Genomic DNA, 22,784 nt, shown 5'->3' on the forward strand with positions numbered 1-22,784 from the left:
GCCATTTGTTCATGCTCTTTTGGTTTTCAATACCCTTTTATTCCCCAGAAGGCCTGTGGGAGAAGACAGCTGAGGCTTGGTTGGGTCCTGATTTTTTTTTTTTAATACATTTTTATTGACTTCAGAGAGAAAGGGAGAGGGAGAGATAGAAACATCAGTGATGAGAGAGAATCATTGATTGGCTGCCTCATGCATGCACCCCACCGGGGATCGAGCCCGCAACCCAGGCATGTGCCTTGACTGGAATTGAACCCAGGACCTTTCAGTGCACAGGCCAGCGCTTTATCCACTGAGCCAAACCGGCTAGGGCAGGTCCTGATTTTTTACAAGGTGCCCAAGGTCTCCCCTAGGTGCAAGTTCCTCCTCAGAAAGACATTTTGCCTGGAAAACTTTCTTGTGGTAGTGCCAGTCACATGCTCAGGACTTTGGTAATTTAAAATACAGGTGATTAAGCAGAAATCCTGGTTCTGGACCGGTGTGCAGACTTCTTGAGCCTCCCCTAGGACTTCGGGAATGTGTCCTGAGGTGCAGAATCCTCCCAGCAGAAGCCTATGGCCCCAGGCCTCCAGCCCTTTTAGTCCAGACCAAGGGGTGCTGTTGCCCTTGGCCGAGACAGTAGGCATCAATACACATCCAGTCACTGACCAGGAGAGTCTCACTGCCCCCAGGACCACAGCATCATGTGGACAACAGTGGCAGGCATGGTGGCTGCCTCCCTAGAATGTGCCATGCAGAAAAGTCTTCCAGTGGTTTTCACTCTGAGCCCAATGACAGACTGTTTCCAGGGTAAAGGGAGAAAAAAGTTCCCATTCACCCAGATTGCAAAGCTGATACGCTTGTCCTCCGCCACCACCCCGTGCATCATGTGTCCTCAGTGATCCATGATGGAGGCCCTGATGCTGGAGCCCAGCTAAGGAGGAGGCCTGCCCACCTGTCACAATGCTCGCTCAGGCAGTGCTGGCCAGGGCAGGCTGTCCCTCTGGGGCCACTTGAGGGAAGGTGTTGGGACATGGCCCTACGGAGGCCATGTGCTGTGAGGCCGCAGCAGGACAAGATGTGCAGCCAGGCTGCCCTGTGCTCCCTCTACACTTGCCGGCCAAAGGGATGGGCTCAGATGCAGGGCAGGAGCCAGCAAGCAGGCACTGCAAAACGTGGAGACAGGCCGGGTGTCTGTTTGGACCTACAGAAACTCAGAAAACCTCCTGCCCCCAGGAAAGCACTACATCTTCTCTTGCCTATGCCTGTGGCCAGACCAACCTCACCTGGGAACAGAGTCAACGGAACCCACATGTGAGCAGCCACATACATGGTTTTGGTGCCAGGCTCTGTCTTGGCTCACTGTGACACCTGGCTGGCCCCTCTGCACCTCACTTCCCACCTGTGCACGAGAAGTTGAGCAGTGACTCCTAATCATCATGGGAGTGATGATTCTGTGGGGCAGGCACTGTGATAACTACCGAAACATGATCTCATCTACCACTCCCATGCCCTAGCTGCTGGAGGCCTTGGGAGGAAACCTCTTGTTCTGATTTTATAGGTACAGAAATAGAATATGGCCAGAAGTCACACAACCACGTGGCAGCAGAGCCAGGACAAAATGCTCAAAGCCCTCTTCCTCTACTCCAAGATCCTGCTTGGCAGCTGGGCCTGTCTGCTGGTACCTTTGCTATGGGCCTGGCTGGGAAAGGAATGAGAGTCTCAGGGAACATGGTCCACTCCTAGGAGCCTCCCCATGCTGCCTGTGGCTGGGTCCCTGCAGGGAAACTGCTTTAGCTTGGGGTCCCCACTCCAGTCCCACCACCTTCCTCTACCTGCTGACACCCACTGCCCATGTCCCTCCCCAGCAAGGCTATTAGTTAAAATTAAAGGTAAGAGAAAGAATTTCCCAGACAATGAAAAGTTAAAGGAGTTCATCACCACCAAACCAGTATTATAAGAAATGTTAACTGGGGGGATGAGGACACATATGTAATACCTTAATCAATAAAGAAATTAAAAAAAAAAATGTTAAAGAATCTTTAAGCCTGGCTGGCGTGGATCGATGGTTGAGCATCAGCCTATGAACCAAGAGGTTGCAGTTTGATTCCCAGTCAGAGCACATTCCTAGGTTGCGGACTGATCCTCAGTGGGGAACGTGCAGGAGGCAACCGATCGATGATTCTCTCTCATCATTGATGTTTGTATCTCTCCCTCTTCCTTCCTCTCTGAAGTCAATAAAAATATATATTTGATAAAAAGAACCTTTAAGAAGAAGGGGGAAAATGTAAATATGAATAATAAAATGGCAATAACTGTACCTAAAAATAATCACTTTAAATATAAGTGGATTAAATGCACCAATCAAAAGACATAGGATAGCTGAATGGATAAGAAAACAAGACCCATTCATATGCTACTTACATGAGAAGCTATTTGGATCAAAAGACACACAAACTATAAGCACAGGAATGGAAAAAGATTTCGTGCAAACGAAAATGAAAAAAACAAAATGACATATTAGACAAAATAGACTTTAAAGGCTATAATAAAATACAAGCACATTACATAATGATAAGAAAAAAATTCAACAAGAGGATATAATCCTTGTAAGCAATTATACATCCCACATACCAGTAAGCACTTAAATATATAAGGCAGATATTGATGGACATAAAGGGAAAGAGCGACAGTAATGCTGTCATAGTAAAAAATTTAACACTCCATTGACATCAAAATCAACAAGGAAACAGCAGTCTTAACTGACACATTAGACCAGATGAATGTAATATTTTTAGAACATTTCACCACAAAGCTGCAGAATATACATTCTTTTCAAGCTCACATGGAACATTTTCCTGGATAGACTATAAGTTAGGTTACATAACAAGTCCTAATACATTTAATAAGATTGAAATCATATCTAGCATCTTATCTGACCATAACAGTATAAAACTAGAAATCAATTACAAGAAGAAAATGGAAAAACACAAACACATGGAGACTAGTATGTTATTAAACAATGCATGGGTTAGCAATGAGAAAAGAAGGAAATCAAAAGATAACTTGAGACAAATTAAAATGAAAACACAACAACCCAAAATCTGTGGGATACAATGAAAACAGTCCTAAGAGGGAGATTCGCAGCAATACGGGCCTATAAACAAGAAAATATCTCAAATAAGCAACCTGACCTTAAAACTAAAGCAACTAAAAATGAACAACAAACAAAAGCCAAAGTAAGTACAAGGAAATAATAAAGAGCAGAACTGAAATAAGTAAAATAGAATCGTTCAAAAAATACAAAAGAAAGATAAATAAAACCAAGAGCTGGTTCCTTGAAAAAATAAACACGATTAATGAACTTTTAACCAGACTCATCATGAAAAAAAATATAGTGAGGACCCAAATAAATAAAATTAGACATGATAAGTGACAACTGACACCACAAAAATGCAAACAATTATAAGAAAATATTATGAACAATTATATGACTACAACTTGAACAACTTGGAAGAAATTAATAAATACCTAGAAACATTTTTTTCCAAAACTGATTTAAGAATAAACAAATCTGTACAGACTGATTACTATCAATGAAATCAAATCAGTAATCAAAAAAACTCCCAACAAAGTCCAGGACCAGATGGTTTCACAAGTGAATTTTAACAAGCATTCAAAGAAGAATTAACACCTATCCTCAAACTATTCCAAGAAATTCAAAAGGAGAGAAGGCTCCCAAGCGCATTATAGGAGGCCACCAATATCCTGATTCCAAAACCAGACAAAAACATTACAAAAAAAGAAAATTACAGGCCATTATCCATAAGGAACATAGATGCAATAATCCTCAACAAAATATTACCAAACAAATTAAGCAATAATTAAGAAGATCATACACCATGATCAAGTGGGATGCAAGATTGGTTCAATATCTGTAAGTCAATTAACATGATACACATGAGAAACATCGATGAGAGAAAAACATCAACAATCAACCACCTCCTGCATGCCCCGTAATGGGGATCTGGGGATCGATCCTGCAACCTGGGCCTGTACCCTGACCAGGAACTGAACCGGTGACCTCTTGATTCCTGCGTTGATGCTCAACCACTGAGCCACACCAGCTGGGCTAAAACTGTTTTCTTTAAGATCTGGAACAAGTTAGGGTTGTCCACTTAACCACTTTTATTAATTTAGTATTAGAAGTCCTAGCCACAGCAATCAGACACGAAAAAGAAATAAAAGGCATCCAGCCCTAACTGGTTTGGCTCAGTGGATGGAGCGTCGGCCTGCGGACTGAGGGGTCCCAGGTTCGATTCCGGTCAAGGGCACCAAAAAAAAAAAAAAAAAAAGGCATCCAAATTGGAAAGTAAAATTGTCATTATTTGCACAAAAAAAGACATATAGGGCAATGGAACAGAATAGAGAGCCCAGAAATAAACCCATGCCTATATGGTCAATTAATATTTGACTAAGGAAGCAAGAATATACAATGGAGTAAAGACAGTCTCTTCAATAAATGGTGTTGAGAAAATTGGACAGCTACATGCAAAAAAATGAAACTAGACCACTTTCTTACACCATATACAAAAATAAACTCAAAATGGTTTATTTTGTGTAAAACAAACAAACAAAACAAAAACCATAGGCAGTAAACTCTAACATTGCTCTTAGTAATATTTTTCCTGATATTTCTCTTAGGGAAGGAGAAACAAAAGAAAAAAAACTAAACAGGAATAAATCAAACTAAAAAGGTTTTGCATAGCAAAGAAAACCCTCAACAAAACAAAACAACCTACTCAATAGAAGAACATTTGCCAATGATACATCTGATAAGAGGTTCATATCCAAAATTTATAAAGAACTCATACAACTCAACAAACAATCCAATGGAAATATGAAAAGATGCTCAAGGTAATCATCAGAGAAATGCAAATTAAAACTTCAATGAGATACCACCTCACTTGTCAGAATGGCTATCATCAATAAATCAACAAACAGGTGTTGACAAGGATGTGGAGAATAGGGAACCCTCCTGCACTGTTGGTGGGATTCCAAATGGGAGCCACTGTAGAAAACAGTGTGGAGGTTCCTCAATAAATTAAAAATAGAACTACCTTATGACCGAGCAATTCTACTTCTGGGTATATATCCAAAGAAATCCAAAACAGTAATTTGTTAAGATATTTGCACCCCTATGTTCATTGCAGTGTTATTTACCATGGCCAAGATACAGAAGCAACAAGTGCCCATAATAAACAATTGGATAAGAAGTGGTACATATATCCAATAAAATATTACTCAGCCTTAAAAAAAGAATGAAATCTTACCATTTGTGACAACCTAGATGGACCTAGAGGGTATTATGTCAAGTGACATGTCAGACAGAGAAAGACAAATACCATATGATTTCACTTATATGTGTAATTTAAAGAACAAAATAAATAAAACAGACACAGCCTCATAAATACAGAGAACAAACTGAGTGCTGCCAGATGGAGAAGTACTAATTGGTAGTTACAAAGTAGGCACCAGGATGTAAAGTCAATATACTATAGGTAATATAGTCAATAGTATTATAATAACTATGTATGGTGCCAGGTGGCACTAGAATTTTTGAGGGCATCACTTCATAAATTATATGATTGTCTAATCACTATGCTGCACACCTGAAACTAATATAAAATAATATTGAATCTCAACTGTAATTAGAAAATAAAAAATTTAAAATATTACAAACAAATATTGAACTCTAAGTAATTGAATATTTGCTTAAATATTTAGGGATGTAGCCCAGCTGGCATAGCTCAATGGTTGAGCGTCCCCCTATGACCCATGAAGTCACAGTTCCTTCATGGTCAGGGCATATGCCCAGGTTTCAGGCTAGATCCCTAGTGGGGGTATGCAGGAGGCAGCCGATCAATGATTCTCTCATTGATGTTTCTATCTCCCTCTCCTCCCTTCCTCTCTCTGAAACCAATAAACATATATTTTAAAAAAATATTTAGGTATTGATATCTGCAACTTTGAAATGAATAAAAGATGATTGGATAAAAATGGACTGATGGCTGGAGGAGAGGGATGGATAGTTTCTAGGCGATAGGTATGCGGATTGTCACCAAGCAATTCCTGCAATGTTGAAATTTTGCATAAATGCTGGGAATGCATGTGTATTGCCACAGGACATCCATGAAGGGGTGCACCTGCTGTATAATTCAGCTTGCTTCTGGAGAGGGAAACAGGATGAGGGCAAGGGGAAAGGAGATTCACTGTACTGTTACATTTTGAACCATGATGTAAATTATCCATAACATTTTTCTTCTTTTTTAAAATTAAACTCCCAGCTCAGGAAGCTTTCCCTGACCGCTCTTTTCCTATAGGTATGTTGGGGCACGTTGGCTCCCTCCCTGCCCGCCTTGGCAGCCTGGATTGCAGGGAAGGGAGCCAGGGCTGTGGCTGGGACGCCAGACTGCACTCCAGGTTTGGTCACGCCCCCAGGCCCGGAGGTGTGGCCCGGCAGGTCCCCAGGCGCGTGATGGGGCCGAGTTGTACGCCTCTTTCCGCAAGGGGGCGCTGTGGCCTCGCAATCAGCAGAGCAGTGCTGCCGCCAGGCCGGTAGGGGATGGGCGTGGGGAGGGGGCGGGGAAGAGACAACGGAGACCTAAGGGATTGGAACCGGCGAGGGAGTGGCCGTGGGCCTGCATCGGATAGCCTTCGATCCCCCACCGCCCACCGCATTGACCTTGCCCATGACCCCTCGGCCACTCCGGCCACTCGGGCTCGCTGCCAGCCCGTCCCGCCAGCTCCGCCCCCTGTCCTAGTCCTGGAGCGGCCGGCCTTCCCTGGGCTCCGGTCACCACCTCGGGGAAGCCCTCCGGCCCCTCCTTTATCACCTGGCGCAAGGTTTCTCCCGGTCTGTCAGTGGCGGGCCTGTGGCAGGCTCTGTTCCCCGAGGAGAGGCCTGGGGCGCGGTCACCTCGTCGTTTGTGTGCTTCGGCGCTGGCAGAGCCCACCGCTTCTTCTTTGCAGTCAGTGGTGTCGCGCAAGCCAAGCTGGCGCGTCAGTGAGAGCATCGGGCATCGCCGGGGACTGTGAGCTGAAGGCGGGCGTCGCTCAGGGAGCACTGTGATCTGTCCCGTGGGCCCTGGGAACCTAGAAAGGAGTCTTGAGCAGAGGCCTGACTGGGGCCGTGGGGAGGGGCCCTGCAGCGGGCGAGCAGAAGCCCGGGCCAAGCAGGGGCCAAGGTGGGGAGATCATAGTAGCTGTCCCCCACCCCAGCGGCTGCCGGTTCACGGTCAGCCCGGGTCACGCAGGCCCTTGGTGACTGCTCAGGTACGCCCGAGGGCACCTCAGTGACATTCCTGTGCGCGCTGTCCGTGCACATGCCCCCACGCCTGTGTCCTGCACACCAGGGTTCCGGGTACTGCCGGCCCGTGCACAAGTGCTGTACGCGTATGGTCCGGACTTGCACTGGCCACCCTGTGTCCCCTGCGCCGAGCACACCGCGCCCGCTGGCCAACACGCACCCCCGGGGCCTGACGCCACCATGCCCCTTTGGTGCGGAGTCCGCGCGCCCGCGCCCTCCCGGCAGCTTCCCGCGTCCCCATTAATCACGCGGCGCAGACGGCACAGATCTGCGCACAGGCGGCGTGTCGGTAACTGCGGGTGACGGAGCGGGTAATCGGCGGCCGCTCATCGGCCCATCTTATCGCGCCGGCCCAGCCGCTGCCTGCCGTGTGCTGCCCATTGATCGCGTCGGACAGGGGCCGAGGGTCAGCGCCGGCCGGGCCGGCCTGACAGCCACATCCATCGCCGCCCAGACGCATGCTGATGGCAGAACAGGCAGCGAGGCCTGGCCATTAATCACTGCACCTGCCGGGGAGTGACAGGGAGGGGCGACAGGGTCAGCCGGCTGACAGCCAGCCCCTGCTTCTGGTCCATCCCTACCCCCACTTGCGAGTCCTGCTGCAAGGTTCTCCGGCCCCCGCCCCCTTCCCCAGGGGCCCAGTCACCCCGAGCAGGCCTACCCTCGCCCCCACAGGGCCTGCTGTCCCAGGAATAAACGGGAGGGGGCGTGGCCCATACTGCGGGAGCGGGAAGGGTGGGGAATGGAAAGGTGAGCAGCAGGTGGACTGAGGTGAACACTGTTCTAACCTCTCAGGAGCGCTGTTTTCCAGACCGACTGCTTGGCTGGGAGGAGACAGCCGTTTCCTCCCTCTGGCTGCACCTGCCCTGGCTGGGCCTCACTGAGGATGGGATACCAGAGGCCCAGGGAGAGGTCTGTCCTCTTCTCCAAGGTCAGTTGTAACACTGAGGATAAAGCCGATGCCTTTGCAGGTTCTCTTCTTTCTGCTCCCAAGCTTGTGTGGCCCTGAGCCTGCCCTTGTCCCGCGGCCTAAGGGGAAGGGTCAAGCCAAGAGGTATTTCTCTAGGGGCCTTTTCTAGGTCTTTGCAAGGGCCATCTGCCTGGGATGGGGAAGGGTGGAGCCTAGCAGGCCTCTGGCTCCTATTGGACAAATAGAGGCCTCTTCTTCCAAGGGGGATAGGGATTGGGAACTCTTCACTGAATTCCACTATCTTGAGTACTCTGGACAGCCACATAGCACCTCACCATGTCCTCACCTGGGTATGTGGGATGATTGCCCCATCTTATGGATGAGGAAACCAAGGCTCAGGACCAGAAGGGACTAGCCTCATCAGGACCATGTCCCTACCTACCATGCCCCAGAGCCGGGTTGTTCCACTTTACCACCTGTTGCCTCTGCCCAGGGCCCCCGGAGATCAGGGACTGCTCAGGTCCCTCAATGCTGATCCTGGGAGGGAAAGAGGATGCTGGGCGACTAATGTCTACTGCTTTCCGGGCAGAAAGAAGCCTGCTGGCCCTGGGGTCTGAGACATAGAGGCCAACAGGGAGTGACTCCCATCTTTGTGCAGCTCCGTTTTTATTAGAAAAATGGTTGAAAAAGATCTGCTAACCAAGAAGTCACTTTCTGGTGTGATACCACCATCTGTTTAGTCCTAAAAATCAAGATATCCTATGAGCCCATCTAGGGGGTGCAACGGAAGAGGTGTGTCCGTGAGCCCTTCCGGCTTTCACAGGGGCCATTAGTACAGGCTGGGATTTACATGCAAACACTCCCTCTCAGCCCACCCAATCAGCTTGCCCAATCAGCTTGTGGGGAGGCACCCAAGAGCTTGGGCCCAGAGCTTAGAATATCAGCCCTTTCCTATGATCAACCCCCACCCTGCCTCACTTTAATATTACTACAATTTTTCATGCCAGACCTGAAATAGTGCAAAAAATGGGGCTGCTATAATTGTTGGTAGATTGTGTGTCAGCCTGATAAGATGTAACAAATATTTTCCTCCCCACAGGGTCTGTTTCCCTCTTGGTAATGGATGGAGAAACTTCTCATAGTCAGTGAGGGATCGGTCGTAAAAACTTCGCATGGAAGATTAATGTAATAATCACAGGCCTTGCTGGAAAAAATAGGAGGAAAATTAAAATAACCCAACTGTCCCACTTATCCAGAACCATCTCCCTCACTTTGGAGGCCAGATGAGTGAGGTGAGCACGAAGGAGCAGGATTCCTGAGGATCAGGTACCGGGGGCTGTGACCACACACACACACACCCCTCCCCACCAACTGCTCTGGACATCAGGGTTTCCTGAGCAGCTGGGGGACTCTGTCCAAACGTCACTTGAGAGGTTAGCCATCACCGCTGCCTCTCTACTGCTCCCCAAGCATTGTGGAAGGTTTGGGGACTGGAGGAAGAGGTCCAGATGGGCAGAGCCTGGTTCTTGTCCTCTGGGGTCACACCTTAGGAAAGTCACCTTCCTCATCTCTGCCCCTGCTTGTCTCACCTGGCTGGGATGGAGTTAGATCTTGAAGGCCCCTCCAACAACTCAGCACGCTGAGGAAGGTGTTATAGCCATAGGGGATTGGTGCACAGACTCCAACCACTAATTCCAAAGTAGCTGGGCAAGTGACATAACTGGCACAATATCACAGGCTGATGTGAGAATATAAAAGGAAATATGAAGCATTAACACAGGCCCAAGCCCATAATCATCTCTTGCTATACTGATATCAGAGGTAACACTATTCTGTTTTTTCTGATGTGGCTTAAGTAGGGAGGTCAGATACACAGGATATGAACACCCAGGACAGGCCACAGGGCTCAGCCCTGACTTCAGATGTATTTCCTCCCCCACCAAGAACCCCATGCTGGGATTCTCCTTCAAGGGCCAGGCCAGAAGTAGGTCCATTCTGGCAACATGGACTACCTGGGCTCGTAGGGTCTGAGTATGGCCTGAGGGCTGGATGGACTCCCACAGCATTATCTCAGCCCTCCTGTCCCCGCAGTCTTCTGGACATGCTCAAATAATCATCACTAATGGGAGGACAGTTGTGCTTGCCCAAGGACCTCGTGGTTAACTTAGATCAGAGCAACAATCGGATCAAATGGCCATCTTGGTTAGTCCCTTCTCCTGCACAGACAGCAGCAAGGAGATCCTGCTCATGAGGGCAGAGAACCCAAACAACCAGCCTGTACAAAGGCACTGCTTCTGTGCCTAGGCCCTGCCCCAGGCAGCACAGAGCTAGCAGACAGCAGGCAGCCTGGGAGAAAGAATGGGAGCTCATCCTACCAGGTGAGAATGTCCGGGTACCGTATCTGTCAGGCACTGCCATTTCTCCTTCCTCTCAAGGGGCTGAAAGTCCCACTTTAGTGAACTAACAAAGAAATGTAATACCAGTGATGGGGACATGTCAAAGGGACACAGAAACCAATCAAAAGAACTCTCAATGGTCAAAGCTGGACTAATATGAGCAACAAAATAAATAGTACTGTACGATAACCCAAAGTATATAGTAAATATCCATGAGTCCATACCGAGATAAATGATTGAATAAACAAATGGTGAGAAGAGACAATCTCCCATGCGGAAGAATTCCAAATAATTTATGTAAATGCTCAGCCCTCAAGGAGGTGGAGCAAAACTCCCCACCACCTAAGTGTGGACTATGTATGCTCAGAGACTTCTTCCAAAGAGGACAGTGTGGAAGGGGAAAGAGAAATCTAACAAATATGACCTCAGTTATGGAACACAGCTCAACACAAATAGTGATCTGTGATAAAAATGGCACTTTACCTGTCTGATCTTACTCCCAATAACCTGCAACCCTGGGTTAATCATGAGAAAAACATCAAACACACACAAGCCCTGGCCGGTGTGGCTCAGTTGGTTGGAACATCATCCCATGCACCAAAAGGTTGTGGGTTTGATTCCTTGTCAGGGCACATACCTAAGTTGCTGTTTGATCTCCAGTGCAGCGCTTATGGGAGGCAACCAATCGATGTTTCTCTCACATCAATGTTTCTCTCTTTCCCTTCCTCTCTCTCTAAAAATCAATAAGCATGTCCTCAGGTGAGGATTTGAAAAAAAGGCTGCTGTTACTGCGAGGAGAGGTCAGTAGAGGGGTTCAGAAAACGCAGAGCAATAAACCCTGTAACTTGGAGAAGCAAAACCATGCTCCAAGGAAACAGCAGCTGCCGCCGCTGTCACCAATACTTGCAAACGGGCAACAAGACAGCAGCCAAAAATGGAGGCTTGACTATTGACCTGGAGAATTCTAGGAAACCAGGAGACCTTCATCCAAAGTAGCCGGCTCTTTGTGGACAATCTTCCTCTTCATATCACTGAGGAGGAAATGAGGAAGCTATTTGATAAACATGGGAAAGCAGGCGAAGTCTTCATTCATAAGGATAAAGGCTTTGGCATTACCCACTTGGAAGTATGAACCCTAGTGGATACTGCTAACGTGGAGCTGGACAACATGCCACTCCATGGAAAGCAGCTGCATGTGCGCTGTGCCTGCCATAGTGCATCTCTTATGAGCCGAAACCTTCCTCAGTATGTGTCCAATGAACTGCTGGAGGAAGCCTTTTTTGTGTTCAGCCAAGTAAGAGGACCAGAGTCATTGTGGATGATCGCGGAAGAGGAAGGTCCTCAGGAAAAGGCATTTTTATTTTATTTTATTATGTTTGTATTGATTTCAGAGAGGAAGGGGGAGGGAGGTAGAAACGTCAATGATGAGAATCGCTGATTGGCTACCTCCTGCATGCCCCTCACTGGAGATCAAGCCCACAACCCAGGCTTATGACCTGACCAGGAATCAAACTGTGACCTCCTGGCTCATAGGTTGACGCTCAACACTGAGCCATGCTGGCTAAACATGGAAAAGGCATTGTTGAATTCTCAGGGAAACCAGCTGCTCAGAAAGCTCGAGACAGATGCTCTGGACAGCAGGCTCCTTCCTGCTAACCATATTTCCTCAGTTTGTGACTGTGGAGCCCATGGACCAGTTAGATGATGAAGAGGGACTTCCAGAGAAGCTGGCTATAAGAAACTGGCAATTTCACAAGGAGTGGGAGCAGCCACCTAGATTTGCACAGGTTGGCTCCTTTGAGTATGAGTATGACATTGAGATGGAGAAACAGCAGCAGGACCAACTGGACTGCATCAAGGCAGCTTGTGAGAAACTGGAGATGGAGATGGAGGCTGCTGCCATGCTAATGAGGCAGGATTTGATGAGGCATCAAGAAGAATTTCGGAGGATGGAAGAGCTACACAACCAAGAAGTGCAAAAACGAAAGCAATTGAAGCTCAGGCAGGAGGAGCGCAGGCACAGTGACGAAGACATGCGGCGACAGCAGGAAGGACTCAAGGGAAGGGAACCTTCCCTGATGTGAGAGCAGGAGATACAAGATAGGCCAGATGGCTATGGAAGGTGCATAAACAACAGAGGTGTCATGCCCCCTGCTCTGTGCCTGCTGGTATCCCAGCTCCTCCAGGACCTGCCACTATGATGCCAGGTGGAACCTTGGGATTGACCCCACCAACTACTGAACTCTTTGGCCATGCTGCTACCATGGAAGGAAGAGGGGTAATTCAACCATGCAGCTCCTGGTGCTGAATTTGCTCCAAACATCAATGATATTAATAAAATTGCAGTCTTTAGTTTCCCTAAACCCTTAAGAGAAGGACCTTTTTGGACTAGCCAGAATTCTAGTCTGGAAACGTGTTAGGGATTCCTCCTAATAGTTAGGTTTTCCCTGCCTGTACTACTCTGGGAGTATGCTGGAGGCAGAGAGCAAGGGAGAGGCAATATTTAACAAATCATTTCTGGGTGGTATATTGTTTAATCATATCTGCCTGGTGCATTCCTGAAGTGTCGTGATTATTGAAGGCCTGGGAGGGTGGGAACAATAGCAAAGTGGATCCAGTTAGAGCCCCCATTAATCTTGATCATTCCATTCTTTGTTTATCCTGTTCTATTTGTGTTCTCATTCTTAAATTCCCCAACCCGAGACACTGCCATATGTACCACTAACATCCCCCAATGACCTTAGCCCCATCATTCCATGAACTCCCAGGTGGGAATTCAGGCAAATGACTGCAGAGGTCACAGATAACATACATATGGTTTTATTATAGCCCACAGATTATTCCTTCATGTCCTAAAGGAGACATTTTCTCTTTAGAGATTTTCATTTTAGTATATCTTTAAAAAAACCTTGTTAACTTGCCTCCATTTTTGGAGGGGAGTGGGGGGAGTTGAAGATCACCCAGGAATGGCCCTTTTGTGTCTGATGTTTCAGTTTCAGTTTTTCTTGATAGGCCTAGTACAACCTTGGGAACAGGGTTGCTGCATGCCGGATGTCAGAGAGTAGCTCTTAGCCTTGCCTACATATCTTAGTTACTTATGCTATGCTTTTTTTAAAATTTTATTTTATTGGTGTACTATGTTTCATTTGTCCCTGATACCTTTAGAATTTTTCTGGGGAAAAAAGTGGAGCAATAATGCAGCATCAATTTATTAAAATACATTTTAATCCTTAAAAAAAAAACCCACTGAGGTACATTAGACAGAACACTACCTGATCAGCATTGTGAAGGTCATTATAAACAAGGAAAGTGTGAGGAACTGTCATAGCCACAAGGAGTCTAAAGGAAAATGACAACTAAATGTAATGTGGGATTCTGATGGGATCCTGGGACAGAAAATGTGAATAAAGTATAATAATGCACAGTGTTGGTTCATTAATTGTGACAAATGTATCACATACTACTACCATAAGATGTTAACAGTAGGGAAACTGGGTGTGAAGTATGTGAGAACGCCCTGTACTTTACAACAATGCTGTACATCTAAAACTGTTCTAAAATACAAAGTGTTGCTTTTTTTTAATTAAAAGAAGAGAAAGAGATGTCATCAAAATATCCTATAAGGATTTATTAGAAAACATGCCAGGTGAGGCAGGGTTCCTTCAAAGCAACAATGGGAGAAAGTATAACTTAAAAAGAAAACAGTACACTGAACTTGCCATTAACCACGCCTGAGGGGGAACAGAATCCGAAGCCAGGAGCGAGCCTTGTATCTGCAGGCTGTACCCAGGCCCAGGCATGCTGGGAGTGTCTCTTTGCAGAAAGACTCACTTCATGTACTTATCCTGCTGGTCAGCCAGGATTTTGGCTGATGACTTGGCATCATAGAAGAGCTCACTTATCTCCTCAACGTGCTCTTTCTCGATGCTGTCCTTCCCGTTGATCTTAGCAAGCAAGTTGGCCGGGGTCAGCAGTTGCACCGAGTACCTGGAGTGGACAGGAGCCAGGGCAGGAGTGAAATGGTGGCCACAGATAGGAGCCCTTCCACACCTACAGGAGCACTGGCACCAGGGGTTGAGCCCAACGCTGGGCTTGAGAAAGCTGCTGCAGACACAGCAGACAAGAAGACGTGAGAACTGTCCTTTCTCAAAGACCTGCAAGATCTCATGGAGGGGTCAGAAGTCACCAACATGACCAAGTCCTGCTCTCCAAATCTCTTTCAGTCTGAAAGTTCTCCAACAGGGGGGGATTCCACCGCTGCTTGAAAGGGAGCGCAAACTTAGTGGCAGGTAATCCAAGGTCCAATCAGGACTGTGACAATGGCAGGGAAATGAACACAGCCACTGTAAGCACATGCCCTATCCAAAGGTACGAAAATCCAGGAGATTTAAAAAGCACCACTCCACCCGAACAAAGCAGCTTGCAATTCTGCTTTAACCTTGGGAGTGGAAGAAATAGGGACAGGAGCGACGTCATGATTTCACAAGGAGCCAGAACACTTAGGAGGGACATCCTCCATAGGCAATGGCTTTGAGCCAATGAACAGTCAGGGAAGCAGTCCATGTCTGCGCTCCTCCTCACGCTCGCCTACACCCATCACTCCTACCCGAGACACGCCTGGGGGACAGAGCCAGCAGGGCGAGGGGTAAGGAGGCGAGGTAGGGCCCAGCTAATGAACTCCTTGCTCTGGACCCTGGTCTCTGGTCTGTCCTTTTCCTCTAAGGCAGCAATTCTCAACTTGTGGGTCGCGAACAATAAAAATACATCCTGCATATCAGATATTTACATTACGATTCATAACAGTAGCAAAATTACAGTTATGAAGTAGTAACAAAAATAATTTTATGGTTGGGGGTCACCACAACATGAGGAACTGTATTAAAGGGTCGCGGCATTAGGAAGGTTGAGAACCACTGCAAGGGGACTGACCTGGGGTCAGAGCCAGCTCTCTACCACAGGAGTGCACCTGCTGCAGGACAAGGGGACGTCACCTGTTACTCTAGCTTTTAAAACACCATCATCTAACTATTCCGCACTCCACAGCACAGTGTCCTGGACAAGATCCATCATACCAATAGGAACAGACATGGTCCTATGCTCTGAGAAGGGGGCCTGCCTTTATGTCCCCACAGGCCTTGCTGAGAAGGCACCAGTGGGGTCTGCAGCAGCTCCAGGAGAAGTGGCTCACCTCAAAGTGGTCTTGGTGCCGATCTCCCCGAGGTGGTTCAGGGCCTCCTCACTGATGTTGATTCCCTCTGTCTGGGCACGGATTTTAATGATCTTTTGAAGGAGAAAAACCATGATCAACAGTAACCGACCTCAAGTCTCTCATTTATAAAGTGCTTTAAAAACAACCTGGTTAAGTGTTTCTCGTCCCATCATTAGAGCAGCAGAAGCCCAACCCTGGGCTGGTGGGGCAGAGAGCCGACCTCTCCTTAGGGCTGCACTCACCCACCTCTGCAGTGCCATCCACACTGCGCATGGCCTTTCAGCCACGGTGTTACATTCATACTGACGGAAAAGCAGCTGGTACCCTGGAGGAGTCAACCGGGGTAGCTCAGCTCCGGCCTTCCGGCCCTGCCCACTCAATCCCCAGAACCAGAAAACTGAGACCTCTCCAAAACCCGCCCAGGTGCCCGCACAGGCCCTGTCCTTCCTCTCCAGTGTGGACACCACCACCTGTAAGCACTCAGGGAAGAAGAATGATCCTTTGTTTCCTTGATAAATACGATGGTTGAATAAATCAAAAAAAGTTACTTTTAAAGATTTACCAGCCCTCATAACATCACCCAAAGATATCTAATCTATCAAGAAGAGGCTGACGCTTGCTGCAGTTTGAAGATCCCAGTAAAGTTGGATGGGAAATAAGCTGGCAGTGTGAACGCAGGAACGCAAGTGGCTCCGGGATCCTGCAGCGCACCACACTGAGTGATAAGGGGCAGCTGGGATAATGATGTTGTGTGTTGTGAAGCCGAGATAACTCGAAGACTTTGAGCCTCATATAATACAGGAATTTTTCACTTTGGCAGCTTCGTAAACAAGATATCAAGAAGCCCTTGTTTAAATTAAAGCCATAAAAACACACTCGAGTAGAGGCGCAGAAAGTGGGAGAGACTGAGCCCCCAGCTGAAGCCTTCCAAGGGGAAGAGCAGGAGCAGAGGTTTAGGATATAGACATTTCAAAACTGGCCTTTCGGCTCTCAGGCAGAGACCCCGAGGACAGGAGCTGCAGGGGGAGGGAGTTCAGTGTCTGGTGGCTCTGATAAGGGGCCCAGGATGTTACCTGCTTTGAATGGGAAAGGTACTGCTCAGTAAGAAAGCCAGGCTCAGGGCCAGGGCTGTGGCTGAGGTGGCTAGGCCAGCAGCACACATCAGGGGAGGTGGCCAGGTGCTGACAGGAAAGTCTTTTACTCTGTCAACAGACTCTGAACTCAGATTTTGGTATGAAATGTTCTGATTTCTAAATGTTGGCAACTTGTTCAAATATTTCGCACTGCACCAGCCACATTAAACCTACCTGTTCAGCCAGGGTATGACCTCCATCAAAAGAATCTAAGCTTGTGCATGAGGGGTTCCACCACCTGGGGTCCAAAGCTAAATGCAGCTGAGCAGGAAAGGTCCTCGATGGACAAAGGGCAGGCAGAACTGGAGCAGGGAGGGAGATCCCTGCTCCCTCCACAGGATTCCTCTCTGACCACACAGTCAGATCGGGACAGGTTTGTGCTCCAATACAAAAAAGGGCTTCTTATTGCCAGCTGGGGACCAACGAACCTCCAGGTCCTGTCAAGAAAAATGTCCCCTGCAGCCTTCAGAAACTTTAGGGCGATGCAAATATTTAATCCTGGAGCCTGCTCCAGGGAAAAGCTTCAGCCCTGGGGATTTCATCTTTAGCGAACTGCACTGATTTGGAAGTGGGGCTTCAGGAATGTCAGGGACACTACTCTCTCTAGAGCAGGTCAGAGCTATCCCAAGAGCTCCTGTTTCAGACTACTTGGAAATGGACAGTTCATAAATTAGATCTTTAATCATTTAATAACCTGCTGGGATAGTTTATGAGGGTGTCAGCACTGATGGCAGAGTACACAAGTTACATTTGCTCTGTTTTTTAAAAACCTGCCCCAGGCTCCATCCAATAAAGATGCCGAAGTTCTCCCTTGAACCCGCAAGAACAAGGCAATGCCCATGATGGCAGTTAGTCGGTCCTCTGCTAAGCCAAGAGGAAGCCTGGCTTCGCCAAGATGGAATCAGGCTGGGAGCCTGCCAGCAGTTACTGCTCTGGAGGCACAGTTGCAGAACATTCCAGGGGAGATCAGACTGTGTGCTCCAGGGTCAAATGGAGGAAACAAATGTGAACTGGCTCTGAGTGGGTCCTAGCTCTGCAGCTTATTCTCTGTGACCACGGGGCCCTATTGTTCCCGAGTCCCAAAACCTGGTTATTGAAAGCTGTTGTACGGATCCCAGTGGATGCCTGTGAAGCACCTGCAAGCTGGTAGTAACAGTAATAATTACTGCAGCAGGAAGGGATGGCCGGCCCTTCCTACTTCTCCAAGTTATTACTGCTATCTCGCTTAGTCTTCATGACAATCTTGAAAGGAGGGAACAGATCTCCCAGTGAACCAGGAAGGCCAAGGCTCATAGAGGTGCACCAAATTGCTCATGTCAACTCAGCCAAGAAGTGCTCTTAGTGTGCAGAGCTGCCTCTCCCAGCAGGCTCCAGTCCCACGGAAAGGATGGGGAAGGGACCAATTTCTCCTTTGCTTTTGCTTCTATTCCATGAATACCTTGACTTCAACCTAGCATTCATCCAAGAGCAAAAGACCATTATCTGGTGACATGGCCTCCAGTCATGGAGTTATACAGTTGCTGCCATGAACTACAACTGTTTCAGGTATTCTGTCAATGCTGGGTATGGAGGGAGATCTCTGCTCCATGCTAACCCTGCCTCTTCTGGGTACTGGTCAACAAGAAATGCTGGCAAGGCCAAGCAGGATAGGCCATACATAAGCAAAGGGGCAGCCAGGGAGTGCACAGGAGAGGCCCTCAGAGCTCCAAAAGGAAAGGCCCTGCCGATGAACTGCCAGAGGGACTCCACCCTGAACTGAGGTGTTTCTAACAGATGGGAAGCTGGTGGCATAGTGCTTAGGTACATGGGCCTCTGGATCAGACAGCCTGGATTCTGGTTAGTCAGGCCTGTCACCTATTAAATAGTGACAAGCTTTATGAACTTGGGCATTAAATTAGCCTAAGTCTTGGTGTCCTCATCTTTAAGAATGACAAGGATAACAGTTCTCCCTGCCTCATAGTTCTGGGATCAAATGGAATCATGCTGGCTAATCATGTCCATGGGTTTAGTACAATGTCCAACAAACAGTGCCTGTTCTCTGGTGAGAAGAGAGGGTCTAGGCCAGCAGTGGGCAAACTACGGCCCGCGGGCCGAATCCGGCCCGTTTGAAATTAATAAAACTATTGAAAAAAAAAGACCGTACCCTTTTATGTAATGATGTTTACTTTGAATTTATATTAGTTCACACAAACACTCCATCCATGTTTTTGTTCCGGCCCTCCGGTCCAGTTTAAGAACCCATTGTGGCCCTCGAGTCAAAAAGTTTGCCCACCCCTGGCAGAGCCCATCAAGATGTCAGTGCTGCCCTGGTCCACTCTATGTCCCAGCCTTGGCCATATGTGGACCTCAAAGTGACAGACCTACATGCTGGCAGCAAGACCATCTGGAGCACAGGGGGGCAGAGTAGTGAAAATAGTACAGCCCTTACTGTCCCAGTGGGTCAGCAACCTATGGCAATGAGGAGATGGCCTGGGCTCTGCGGGGCACAGCCTGGCTTGCATCCTTGACTTGCCACTTCATGACTCAGACATCAAAAGGAAAAGAGATTATGACCGTAACGACTACTGAAGTACCAGTAAGGAAACTCGAAATTCTAAGTGTGCAGTGCCTAGGCACTGTTTAGCACACAGTTGGTATTCCAGCTCCAGATCAAGCAAGAGGCCATTCCTGTGGGAAAAACTAAAACTGTACCCCTTGAGGTAAAGCCCAATCTCATATATCCCAGCACCCCCACCCCACCTGCAAATCTAACCCAAATTCAGCTCACGTGGAATTTTGAGCATGTACTCTGTGTCAGGGACTGAGTTAGATGCTTTTATGTACATTTCCTTCAAGCCTCTCATTATAAGGTTAGTTTTATGACCTCCATTCCACGTGCCCCTCTAAGCTCTGTGACCCTGCTTCACCATCATCTCTACAGCCAAAGCAACAAAACTATGCACCACCCCCAAAAAACCCACCACTAGTCAGGCTCTTCATGGCAGCCAGGGTCTGCTAAGACTCAAGTGCTTACCCTCTCCAGCTTCTATGCTCTGCTGGAGCTGGCCTGCTGTGGGTTCTGATGGGACAGAGTGCCTAGCTTTGCCCACTGAGCAAAGAGACCTCGGACAGGGCCTGGCCTGGGTCCAAGAGGCTATTGCCAAGTCATTTCATTGCCTCTTTCCTAGAGCCAGTGGCCTCCCTAATGACTATCATCAAGTCAATATTTTTCATCATCCCTTTCCGAAGGTTTTGTGACACTTCAGGCAATGTCTAGTTGGCCCATCTGTCCCTCTGATGGGGGAATTGAGGCTCTGGAGCATTGTGACTTGCCCAGGGCAGCAGCTAAGTGGCAGACGGTGGTGAGAGCTAGGTCCATTCTATGGAGCCTTTCTGCACGGCATCAGGGAATGCTGGGAGCAAATGAGGGAAGAGAGCGAGGAAGTGGGAAGGCAGACTCACCTGTTTCATTTCCTGTGGCGTGTACAGCATGGTCCGGATGATCATCACTCGGTCCAGAAGGTCGAGGGGGATGCCATGAGGAGAGGTGATATCCTCAGTACCCCTGCAAGAGCCAGAACGATCACATCACCCCCTGCTCTTTGAGACCAGGCTCTGGACATTGAAAACATGGTTGAGGTGCTCACCATGACAAAACAGCTAGCTTACGTCCTAAGAGTCAGAGCCAGGGTAACAGACTAACATTCAGGTATCATCAAAAGCAACTTCTCTATTTGAGAAAATATCAATACCATAGGAAATTTGGGAAAGAGGAAGAAAAGGCCACCCAAAAAACAAACAGCACATTTTCATATATATAGATTTTTATAAACTACACTAAGTATGTAGATTTTTTTTTTTTTTTTTTTTTTTTTGCTTTTGTCTATGTCACTTTAGTTTTAATCCATCAGGTATTTTATAAAACCCAAAAATGTTGGGCATTTAGGTAGTTCCAATTGTTATTTTTACTAATGATGCTTTGATAAACAATTTTATACAGTCACTCATGAACATTTCCTCAGAAATTCTAGTAGTGCCTGATACAATCCTGAATATCTATTTGAATGGATGACTGAATGTCCTAATTTACAAAGCTACCCAGTGATCTGATCTCCTTGCATTATAGCCAACACGAGGTATTCTAATTTTTTAAATACTTTGCTGCTTTGACAGCAAATGGTTTAGAAAACAGAAGCATTCATTTGAATGCTTTCCCTTATATGCACTAGTTATTTTATTTCTTTTGGGGAACTGTCCAGTCATGCCCTTTTCCTATTTTCCTTCGGATTCTTAACCAAGCCATAGGAAGAACAGTCCAGGAGAGGAGCTCTGTTAAATCCACCAGGCCTTCAGGTACCAGCTGCCTGCCTGGCAGGAAGCGTGTTGGGCAGACCTGGCAGCCCACGGGGCCAGGCTTCAGCCACAGTGTCCGGAAGCCTCAATCTTTAAGAGTCACAACAGCAGGTCTACCTCTGCACCATATCTGGTGCCAGATTAAAGTCTACGGTCATAACTTACCAATATAAAAAAGAACAAGAATAGGTCATTTGAATTTAATGGTTAATATCAGAATACTTGGTTTCTAATATAAGTAATCATTGTAGAAATAAAACCAGTAAAAAAAAAATCTGTTGAAATTCTATGTGGTCAGTTAAAGTATAATGTATATTTATTACTGCAAGAATAAATGCTGTTTTGATATATTCTACAACAGCATGGACCTCGAAAACATTATGCTAAGTGAAAGAAGCTAATTATAAAGGGGCAAATATTGTATGATTTCATGTATAGAAAATATCTAAAAAAGGCAATTCGTAAATACAGTAGACTAAAGGTTACTAGGGATGGGGTAAGGGGGAAATGGGAATTACTGCTTAAGGGGTACAGAGTTTCTGTCTGGGGTGATGGAGAAGCTTTGGAGATGGATGGTGGTAATGGTTGTAAAACACTGAATATAATTAATACCACTGAGTTGTATACCTAAATGGCAAACTCCATGTTATATACATTTTACTACAATAAAAACAATTCAAAAAAGAATAAAATGCCATATTAATGAACAACTGTTAAATATAAAAAAACTAGAGGCCTGATGTACGGAATTTGTGCAGGAGTAGACCTTCCTTCCCCCAGCTGCCAGCACCGGCTTCCCTCTGGCACCTGGGACCCGGGCTTCCTTAGCAGCCCCGGCTTCATCCAGAAGGTCGTCCAGAAGGATGTGTGGTCTAATTAGCATATTACGCTTTTATTATTATAGTTAAGACCTTTCAAAATGAATGGGGAAATAGAATAGCAAATACAAATATTATTATTATTGCTTTTAAAATATATTTTTATTGATTTCAGAGAGGAAGGAAGAGGGAGAGAGAGATAGAAACATCAATGGTGGAAATCGTTGATCGGCTGCTTCCTGCACACCCTCTACGGGGGATTGAGCCTGCAACCTGGGCATGTGTCCTTGACCGGAATTGAACCTGGGACCCTTCAGTCCACAGCAACTCCAGGAGGAGCTCTCAGTGTGAAGCAATCATTGTTTGACAGGGTAGCCATAATAGCCATATTACATTATAAAATTGCTAACAACAAACTGCAGTAATAATTATATTTTGGCTGAAAGTGCAGATTTATTCTTGTACCTGGAAGTGCATTACTGACTCTGGCCTCAGCCTAATACTTTGATTTCATCATTATGCCATTCAACAACTATTCAAACTAAGTTAATGGTGTGCCTCTTCCAGATGGGTGTGAGACCACAGACGGAATTCTCCTTGGAATCCAATATGGTATATCTGTAGGAACAAGGAATTGTGCA

At 46.9% G+C, this 22,784-nt stretch overlaps 1 protein-coding gene and 1 pseudogene across 2 annotated transcripts in view; one reads left to right on the forward strand and one right to left on the reverse strand.

Moving 5' to 3' along the window:
• The first annotated feature begins 11,400 nt into the window (after positions 1-11,400).
• On the forward strand, positions 11,401-12,959 carry LOC308522949 (non-POU domain-containing octamer-binding protein-like; annotated as a pseudogene). Its single transcript has 2 exons — positions 11,401-12,002; positions 12,228-12,959. The product of its transcript is annotated as a non-POU domain-containing octamer-binding protein-like (transcript).
• Positions 12,960-14,264: 1,305 nt separating this feature from the next.
• RUVBL1 (RuvB like AAA ATPase 1) overlaps positions 14,265-22,784 on the reverse strand; it is a 35,862-nt gene continuing 27,342 nt past the window's right edge. Inside the window, exons 9-11 of the mRNA XM_081096600.1 lie at positions 20,435-20,537; positions 15,840-15,931; positions 14,265-14,638 (exon numbers count right to left, since the gene is read on the reverse strand). Of these exons, the coding sequence (XP_080952726.1) occupies positions 14,479-14,638; positions 15,840-15,931; positions 20,435-20,537 (355 nt within the window). The 3' untranslated portion in view covers positions 14,265-14,478. The remainder of the gene's footprint in view (positions 14,639-15,839; positions 15,932-20,434; positions 20,538-22,784) is intronic.

Source organism: Myotis nattereri (genome assembly GCF_964212035.1).
Source record: "Myotis nattereri genome assembly, chromosome: 8".
Classification (NCBI taxonomy): Eukaryota; Metazoa; Chordata; class Mammalia; order Chiroptera; family Vespertilionidae; genus Myotis; species Myotis nattereri.